This window comes from Penaeus vannamei, chromosome 4 (assembly GCF_042767895.1).
Source record: "Penaeus vannamei isolate JL-2024 chromosome 4, ASM4276789v1, whole genome shotgun sequence".
Classification (NCBI taxonomy): Eukaryota; Metazoa; Arthropoda; class Malacostraca; order Decapoda; family Penaeidae; genus Penaeus; species Penaeus vannamei.
Genome location: NC_091552.1, coordinates 36,048,701 through 36,058,700, shown reverse-complemented (window position 1 = coordinate 36,058,700; position 10,000 = coordinate 36,048,701). Strand labels below are relative to the sequence as shown.

The 10,000-nt window shown below is 49.9% G+C and overlaps 1 protein-coding gene across 1 annotated transcript in view; it reads left to right on the top strand.

The window, feature by feature from the left end:
• Positions 1-10,000, top strand: part of LOC113824319 (ADP-ribosylation factor-like protein 4C) — an 18,194-nt gene that overhangs the window by 7,246 nt on the left and 948 nt on the right. The window contains exons 2-5 of the mRNA XM_027377062.2: positions 1,486-1,914; positions 2,380-2,553; positions 3,227-3,295; positions 8,339-10,000. The exon at positions 8,339-10,000 is cut by the window's right edge and continues 948 nt beyond it. Of these exons, the coding sequence (XP_027232863.2) occupies positions 1,735-1,914; positions 2,380-2,553; positions 3,227-3,295; positions 8,339-8,530 (615 nt within the window). The 5' untranslated portion in view covers positions 1,486-1,734 and the 3' untranslated portion in view covers positions 8,531-10,000. The remainder of the gene's footprint in view (positions 1-1,485; positions 1,915-2,379; positions 2,554-3,226; positions 3,296-8,338) is intronic.

Here is a 10,000-nt window from a genome sequence, read left to right as displayed (position 1 = left end):
CTTTCTTGCACTCGGCTTGATTAACACTCGATTTCCCAGAGCTTGTCAGTCCGGTCCCGAGAAATTCGTACGTTTTATAATTTGTAATTTGAGGGTTTTACATACACCCGAGAAACTTCGGAGGTTTAGGATTTGTAATATAGAGGTTTACATACACATGAGAAACGTCAGAGGTTTATGATTTGTAATATGGAGGTTTACATACACATGAGAAACTTCTAAGGCTTCTGATTTGTAACTTTAAGGTTAATATACACCCGAGAAACTTCATGATTTGTAATTTGAGGGTTTACATACACCTGAGAAGTTTATGATTTGTGAATTAAGAAACTTTAAATATTCCGTTTACGTACACCTGAAAATTTTAGGCCGTTATGTTTTATAATTTTTAATAAGAGTTTACATGCAGTTAAGAACTTCAGATATTTCGGATGTCAATTCAAGGGCTGACGTAAGCATTTCAGACTTTTTAATTTGTAATCATGCTCCTGAGAACTTCAGACGTTTATAATTTGTGATTAACATTTCAGAAATATGCGCGTTTTTTTTTTTTTTTTTTTTTTTTTTACATTCCCGTATTGCATAAGGCGTTGCATACCAACAGGAAATTATGAATATAAACGTTTACATATTCTTGTATTTGAGAAATGGAATATACGGACGGTTGCAGCTGGGAATTAGTTGCTACAAATTTGCACCTGTGTCTGAGAATTAGTGGTAAAAGACATGAACTTACGACGGAGAATTTTTAGAGATATATGCAAACTTTTTTACGAGAATGACGTGTTCACATACAATCTGTAGTAACAGACGTAAAACCTACATAAGAGAATTAGTAGTAATATACTTACACCAATATCCAATAACCAGTACCTAGAGAATTACACTTTAAACCCATACGCCTATAATGATAGACTCAAATCATAGTCATTATCATAAGTAGCCTAACAGCACACATCCACTCCTACCCGCCACCGAGGCTCATTTCCCGACAGAACGGTAGACGGAGTAGACAGATGTTGCCTCATCTCGTCACACTTGAGATGGAATTGTGGGAAATAACGCCGTCTACTCCTCGCGTGTTCCTGTTGCGGTCGGGAACGCACGCCTGACGAAGGGAACCTGTCGGGATGTCTGTCTTGTACGATTTATTTCCTCCGTCGGCCGAGGGGAAAGCCTTGAGACGATTCCCGGGTTATGAATGGATTGTCTTCTCTTGCCAGATTGGTTGTTTTGTCTGTGCGTTGTTCTTATGACGTGGAGTGTCCCTTTTTGGTTTCTAAGATTGTGTACGAAATGTGTTCTCTAAATGAGTGGCGTTAGGGATATATATGTACCTTTAGAAAGATAGATATATGGATTGATCGATGGAGAGATGAAGATAGATGAATAGATAGAGTTAACGCATTTTTGTTTTTGTTTCTGTTATGTTACCAAATAAAAGTAATTCACGTTAATAAAGAAAAAAATATTTTTATTTTTCAGGAGGGAAGCTGGAAGGTGAACACGGACGTGCCTCACGAATTCAACCGATTCTGAAAACCGACTTCGAGAAGCCCTTGAAAGGGTCACTCACCGAAACGAGACTGTCAGCCGTCCCTCCTCGAAGCTGACGGTCAGCGCCCCTCGTCACACATTAAAAAAAAGAAAAGAGACATAAAAAACAAATAAAAAACAAAAAAAAAGATAAACCTCAACCCCACTCCATCACACCCTCCAACACACTCCGGGGTGATGGATTCCTGGTCGAGAAAAAGGGCAGGAGTGGCTCGTGCTGTGGAGGGCGTGGTGAAGCGTAGGAAGCACATCGTCCTCGTGGGTCTCGACGGCTCAGGCAAGACCACAGTGCTCACGCGCCTCAAGTACCGTTGCTACGTGGCCACCACACCTACCATAGGCTTCAACCACGAGAAAGTAAGTTGGCCGTCGGAGGCTTGGGAGAGAAGACGCGGCTGGACTCGCTGTTGTGTGAAATATGTTGGATAATATGTATGTCTTTGTTTGTGTGCTGTTCTGTTCTCTCGCTTTCTCTTTTCTCTCTCTCTCTCTCTCTCTCTCTCTCTCTCTCTCTCTCTCTCTCTCTCTCTCTCTCTCTCTCTCTCTCTCTCTCTCTCTCTCTCTCTCTCTCTCTCTCCCTCTCTCTCTCTCTCTCTCTCTTCCTCTTCTCTCTCTCTCTCTCTCTCTCTCTCTCTCTCTCTCTCTCTTTCTATTAGTCTATCTGCCGATCTATCTATCAATCTATTTATTTATTTCTCTATCTATCTATGTATCCGTCTATCTACCTTCCTACCTCTCTTCCTCCGTTTCTCTTCCCTCCTTTATATAAAAAAATTACCCTTCCTCCCCCACTCACGCCCCTCTCCCCCCTTCCCCCACCAGGTCTGGGGCGGCGGTTACCGGTGGTCGTGCTGGGACGTGGGCGGCGGCGAGCGACTCCGGCCGCTGTGGTCGTCCTACACCCGCGCCACCGACGGGATCGTCTTCGTGGTGGATTCGGCTTCCATGGGTGACATGATGGAGGAGGCGAGGGTCGAGTTGGCGAGAGTCCTTAAGGTGAGTCTCGAGGGACAGATGGTCTCCTTTCTTTCGTCTGCTGAGGGCGGTGCGGAGGGGCGGGCGGGCGGGCGGGCAGGTGGTCGTCGGGGATCCTGGGCGGTCGTCGGGGGTCTTGGGCGGTCGTCGGGGGTCCTGGGCGGTCGTCGGGGGTCCAAGGTGGTCGTCTGGAGGAGGGGTAGCGGCTGGGAAAGGGGGGGGCGGTTGCGTAAGGAATTAGGCCGCCGAGTTTGCAATCATTGCGATGGGCGTGAGCGGAATTTGGGGACGTACATGTGCGTATAGATAGATAGAAGGATTGATCCATAGAAAGATTGATAAGTAGATAGAAAGATTGATAAGTAAATAGATAGATTGATAAGTAGATAGAAATATTGATAAGTAAATAGATAGATTGATAAGTAGATAGAAAGATAGATAGAAGGATTGAATGGTAGAAACATTGATAAATAGTAGATAAATAGATTGAGTGAGAGATGAATAGATAGATAGATAAATAGATTGAGATAGATAAATACATAGATATATAGAAAGATAGATAGATGCATAGACTGATAGTTATATAGATAGATAGATAGATAGATAAACAGATAGATAGATAGATGGAGGAATTGATAGATTGTTATCGAGCACATCAAGTCCATATTATAACCAGCTGTTTCTCCCTTGACAGAAGTCGCGGGCGTCGTCAGTACAGCTCGGCATGCCTTCCCCGCCTCTTCTGGTGCTGGCGAACTTCCAGGTAAGAAAGAGAGGGAAATAGAGAGGGAGAAGGAGAGGGAGAGGGAGAGGGAGAGGGAGAGGGAGAGGGAGAGGGAGAGGGAGAGGGAGAGGGAGAGGGAGAGGAGATGGGGAGAGGGGAGAGAGAGAGAGAGAGAGAGAGAGAGAGAGAGAGAGAGAGAGAGAGAGAGAGAGAGAGAGAGAGAGAGAGAGAGAGAGAGAGAGAGAGAAAGAGACAGAAAGTAGAAAAAATACAAAAAAGAAGACAAATATATATACTGAAGAAGAAAAATGAATATATGCAAAAGGTAAAAAGCGAGAAGGACACAAAGACAAATAACCGAAGAGAGACAATAATAAGAAGAAAATAGAGTAAACAGTAATCAGACAAAAAAAAATAGTGGCCCCAATGTAACAAGTCACATCCCGACTCGCACTCGAATCAGACCCCGACTTTAGAATAATGTTTCAAGTTATTAAATTTAAAATGACTGACGTATCCTTTTTCAAGTCGAGGGGCTGCTGCAGGTAGGAAGGAGCTACTGTAGCCCTCCGTGTAGTCCCACCATGGCGGTCGGTGTGTGTGGGGGGGCTATAACAGAGGCTGGAGTGCCCGTAGGAGGAGAGGAAGTGGAGGAGGGGGAGGGGCAGGAGAGAAGCGAGAGGGGAGGGAGGGAGAGAAGGGGGAGAGGGAGAGAGAGAAAGAGGGAGGGAGAGAAAGGAGAGAGAGAGAGGGAGGGAGAGATAGAACGAGAAAGAGATAGAGATAGAGCAAGAAAGAGAAAGAGAGAGAGAGGGCGATAGAGATAGATAAAGAGAGAGAGGGGTAGAGGGGGAGAGGGGGGGGCGGGGAGGAAGAGGAGGTGAGGAAGACGAGTTCCTGCGGGGGAGGATGAGGCCGTGTGAACTCCCGCTGGTCCTGCTGGGGGAGGGGGAGGGGGAGGGTGTCCAAGCCAGAGGAAGAGGAAAATGAAGGACAGGGAGAGAGAGAGAGAGAGAGAGAGGGAGGGAGGGAGGGAGGGAGATCCAGAGAGAATGAGAGAGGGAAAGAGGCAGAGAGAATGAGAGAGGGAAAGAGGCAGATAAAATGAGAGAGGGAAAGAGGCAGAGAGAGGGAGAGAGAGAGAGAGAGAGAGATAAGATTGGAAGAGAGAGATGAAGAGAGAGAGAGAGAGACATAGAGAAAGAGAGAGACAGAGAAAAAAAAGATTGGAAGAGAGGGATGAAGAGAGAGAGAGAGAGATAGAGTAAGAGAGAGACAGAGAAAAAAAAGATTGGAAGAGAGGGAGGAAGCGTAGGAGTTGTCCTTCAGCTCAAGGGGATGGACAAGGATTAGAGTAAGGATGTGTGTACAGATGAGGAAGGATGTGAGGAGGAAGGGCTGCGTGAAAAAGACAGACAGACAGAGACTGGCAGACAGAAACAGACACATACATAGACATACATGAGTACAGACAAACAGACAGTCACGAGAACAGACACAGACAGACAGACAGGCACACAGACACACAGACAGACATAGGCATACAGACATGAGTACAAACACACAAACACACAGACAGACAAAAAAAGAAAGAGCAAAAAAACGAAGAAAGAAAGATAAGCGAAGGGAGAAAGAAGGGAACAACAAAGCGAAAAGCATGCAAAAGGCAGTGGCGAATAAACGCTGAATACAGACACACAGACAGACAAAAAAAAGAAAGATAAAAAAACGAAGAAAGAAAGATAAGCGAAGGGAGAAAGAAGGGAACAACAAAGCGAAAGGCGTGCAAAGGGCAACGGCGAATAAACGCGGGGATTGGTATTAAGGAGTCAAGTGAAGGGCCGAGAGACCGCGCACGAGGCTAAGGTATGCATGGGCGTGGAAGGAGGTTAGCGAGGGCGTGAAAGGTGTAAGTCGGGAGTTAGTGTAACGTGAAGGAGTTTAAAAAAAAGGAGGGCAGTGGGAAAACGAGGTGGGGATGGAGGAGGGGGAGGAGGAGAAGGGAAAGGGGTAGACGAGGAAGGAGGAGGAGGAGAAGGGAAAGAAGGAGGAGGAGGAGGAGGAAGAGAAAAAGAAGGGAAAGAGGAAGACGAGGGAGGAGGAGGAGAAGGAGAAAAAGGAAAAGGATGAGAGGAAGAAGAAGGAGGAGAAGAAGAAGAAGAAGAATAGGGGGAGGAGAAGAGGAAGAGGAAGAAGCGGGAGCGCAACCGAATCCCCGCCGTGCATCGCTGGCATTAAATCGGCATATCGGGTAGCCGGCAAGACGAGGCGGAGGCGCCCAAGGTGGCTGCGGGACGGGTCCGCCTGCACCCGCGCCGGATACTATGGCGACAGCGTAGGATAATGCGAGTGCTTTCAGGACAGAGGTTATTACAGGATGTAGGGATGGCGGCCTCGGCTGGTGACGGGCGGCGGGCGGGCGGGCGGGCGGTGGGCGTGAACAGGGGTGGGCGGGTGTGTGTGTGCGGGAAGTTGGCGTGGGAAGTGGGCGTGAGAGTCGGGAGGGCGTAGGGCGCGGGCGTACAACGTGGGAGGAGGAAGGAAGCGACGGAGGGAACCTGCCTGTCGTGTTAGTGCCGGGTCGTGCGGCGTCGCGCTCGAGGGAGGGAGTGATTCATCTCCTCACAAAGACCGGCAGTCTTCATGATCACAGGGATGCTGCATCTCGTCAAAGGAGGGGGAGGGGGAGAGGGAGGAAGGGGGGAAGGGGAGAGGGAGGAAGGGGGAGAAGGGAGTTGCGTGCAAAACGGTCTGTAATGACTGCATTTGCGGCTCCCTTTTAAATTCCCCGACGCTCTAAAACGGTTCTTTTAGTTCGTCGGAAAGGTCCTGGCGGTTTGTTATGGCAAAGGGGCTTACAGAAACAAGCAAGCGAGATGCACACGGCTTGTCTTTGCCGGCGTGGGAGGTAGCGAGTGCGTGCGTCCGTGCGTGTCGACGACTCTGGTATGCGAACCGTATGAACAAGCTCATACACGCCAAATACCACACGGACAACATACATTTCACGCACAATTTTCCTTTCGCAGCGTAATAACGAACCGCGCAGACCCAATTCATTCACACTAGTCACGCTAGGTCTGCGAGGAAGGAACACCAGGCGACACCCACGCCATAGAGAGAACACACACCCTCGACACACTACACTCAGGGTGAAGGGTGTTCCTGCGATTGGACTTTGAACCGTGCCGAGTTTTTTTTCTTCATGCAGTGCTGGTTAGGGTGAGGGTATGAGGGGAAGAAGGAGGGTATTAGGGATGAGGTATGAGGATGGGTATGAGGGAGGAGACACAAAGGTGACGATGTGTGGGAACCGCGTAGGAGGATGCTTGTCAGCGCCTTGTTCCTCGAGCATGACAAGGGTGACGGGAAGGGAGATAGGGGGGATGGGGGTGACTATAGGATGGGGAGGGGAGGGGGGATAGGGGGGATGGGGGTGACTGTGGGGTTAAGTGAGGGGATGGGGAGGAGAGGAAGGAAGGAGGGAGAGGGGGAAAGAGAGGGGGAGGGGGAAGGAAGGAGGGAGAGGGAAAAGGAAGGAGGAGGAAAGGAGGAAGGAGGGAGAGGGGGAGGAAAGGAGGAAGGAGGGAGAGGGGGAGGGGAAAGGGAGGAGGAGGGAGAGGGGAGGGGAAAGGGAGAGAGAGGGAAGGAGGGAGAGGGGGAGGAAGGAAGGAGGGAGAGGGGGACGGTAAGGGGTGGATGAGATAGGGATGTGTTAGCAACAGGAGCAGATGGAGAGGGAGAAGGTAGGGCAGGGGAAGGAGGCGGGGGAGAGGGAGGGGAAGGAAGACTGTGGCAGTGATTTGAACTCGTGCTGATCGCAGGGCGTAGGTGTGACATTCCTGTGATGTGTAGTTGACGTCTGACCTTTAAGGTGTCTTTGTTTCAATCGACCGCAGCCTGAAGTGATTGACTGATAATGAGAGAGCGAGAAAGGGTGGAATGAGATAGATAGGTTAAGTGGGCAGAGTGAGAGAAAGAGATAAAGATAGGAATAGAAAAAAAGGTTAGTTGAATAGAGAAAGCGAAAGAGCTGGAAACGGATAGAAAGGTAGGGAGAGTGGGAAATAGAGAAAGAGAAATAGAAAGAAATGAGAACGAGGGAAAGAGAAAGAAATAGAAGGAAAGAAAGGAGAGACTCCAATGAGGCGATGAGGGAAAGAGAAAGAAATAGAAGAAAAGAAGCGAGTCTCCGATGAGGTGATGAGAGATATAAAAAAAATGAAGCTCTTGGCGGTAAAATGATTCCTTCCATTTAGCCGGGACGAGGATGGCCCTAGATGGCAGATCCATTGCAGTTGCACAAGGTCCATTATCGCCCGGCAAGATAGGGTCGGGGCGACGGCGTCTCAAGTGGAGGGAGACTAAAATGGATCCAAACATTCTCGGTCTTTATCTCTCGTCTCGATCTTGATGGACGTGCGCTGTGGAATGCCTGGCCCGCCCCCCTCGAGAGCAATGCGTGTTTGCATGGCTGAGAAGTAGCATTAAAAGGGGGGGAGGGTAGATATTCATTCATCTCATGGGTAATGAATAATTTACAGTGAGTTCGCGATGAGATCGAGGCAGACAAGGGCGCGTGAGGGGTTAGCGCGCGAGAGATCCATCCTCCGCGACGGTAGAAGTGAATGGGATAATGAGCCCCATAAGGATAGAGGAGGAATGCCTTTGAAGGAGGGCCAGCGCGAGGGCGTCCGGGTCGCGTCCTCCCTCGTGGCGTTCCTCCCCCGCGGCCGGAGAGGAGTCCTTCGGGTTCCAGTCATTGGGCCATTGTCGTGCTGTTACGTGCGATCTGGCGGGGGAGGCGTGGGCGTGGGCGGTGGGGGGGGGTGGCGAGGGATTATCTTGCAGCGCCGGCCTTTGTTGGGCCTTCGCTTCCTTGACGATCGGCGCGACGCTGGCGGAACTTTTTGTCGAGGTCCTTTCATGTGAGAAATTTGGAGAGGCCGGGGGGCGCCTTTGAGCGTCTGATGCCCTTATTGTGAGGTCATGAACTAGGATGATTTAAGAGTAAGGCCTTTCTCATCTTGTTTTCTTTGCCATCTTCAGCGACTAATTTTATCTCCCTTCTCTCTCCCGCAGGACCAGATTCACGCCCGCACAGCCCAAGAGGTGGCTATGAGTCTGGGTCTGGGCGAGGCGCACGGCGTGGTGTGGGCGGTGGCGCCCGTGTGCGCGCTCACGGGCGAGGGCTTGGACGACGCCATGGCCACCCTCAGAACCCTGATCGACAAGGTCCGCCAAGACGCCCGTCGGAGGGACAGGTGGCGCTGAGGTCGCCTGGAGGTGCCCGAGGCGGAGCAAGCCAGGTGCAATCAAACCTTCAACTGTCACCTGTCAGGAAGAGTAGCAGCTGTTATGGATCGTAACACCTGTTAGAACGAAAGAAAGGGCAAGAATGTAACGGCTTCATAGGTAACAACTGTTAGGTTCATAACTATTGTTACACCTGTTGCGGAGGCTGTTAAACATAGTAGCAACTGTTGCGGACAGAGATAACAGTTGTAAAAGACTAACACGAACGTTTTTGTACATTATATTAAAATATGAAACCAACGTAGATCGCACAAGTAGTGTCCTAGTATACGTGCCTTGCTAGACACCAAATGTGAATACTGTAGTTGTATGAGTATTCTCTGCATGTGTACATACAAAAGTATGATAGTTTCTTGAATTCAAGTACTTCACATGACTTTGTTCCTTGGCCAGCTGGGGTTGGAGACCAGCTGCCGTGCTGGGGACCCCAGCTGTGTGACGGCAGCGAGATGGGCAGGCGAGAGCTACCTCGGACCTCCTATCTGTGTGAAAGACGATCATTTGCAGGAATTGGAGGTTATGCACGCACGCGCACACACTTTAGGCATACATGCGCACCTACATGAGTACTTATACTAGACGCCCATGTGCACACACACACGAAGACACGCTCGTCCTCGGACAGCCTCGAGGCCACAGAAGACGGTCCCCCTCGGTCAGTTCCTCTAACTGATCATGGTTGTGCTCCCAGTCAGGGTCAGCCTTGACTGCCCCTCACGTCGTCCCCTCCACAACACCAAGCACACGCGTCATGCACTGGTCGTCATGCACCGTGTCATCAAGCACACGCTGTCACAATGCAGCCCACACGACCGCGAAAACCAAGCATTATTAGCGACATCCGCCTGCGACAGCCACCAGTACCCTTGCGTCACCCTTCACCCTCCTCAACCTTCACTATCATCAACCGCCTCTCCGCCGTGGTCCCCCCCCTCCCCCCTCTCCTCTTTCTTTTCGGCCTTCTCTTTGCCTTCCTCTTTCTCTTCTTCCTCCTTTTCTTCATTTTCCTATTCTTCTTCTTTATTCCCCCTTCTTCTCCTTGCCCCTCTTCCTTCTCCTTCTTCCCCCTCCTCTTCCTTGTCCGTTTTTTTAACGTCACCTCCAGCATTCTCTGCCCTCCCCTCCCTCCCCCTCCGCGCCCCACTTGGCACTCAGAGCCTTTCGGACTGGCGGGTGACCGTTGAATGTCCTCAAGACCCTGACGCATCCTCCTTCATTTTTTCCTTTTTTTAATCCTCCATCCTCTTCAGTCTCCCCCTTGAACGTTTCATCCTTCCTTTTACCATTTCCTCCTCCCTCTCTCGGTGTCCCTCCTTCCGTCTTTTTCCCCTCTTTATTTCCTTTCTCCTCTTATTATCTTTCTTTCTCTGCCCTTGCTCTTTGTCGTGTCAGTGACCCTTCACAACCCAGATTCTCTCCTTTCTCCCT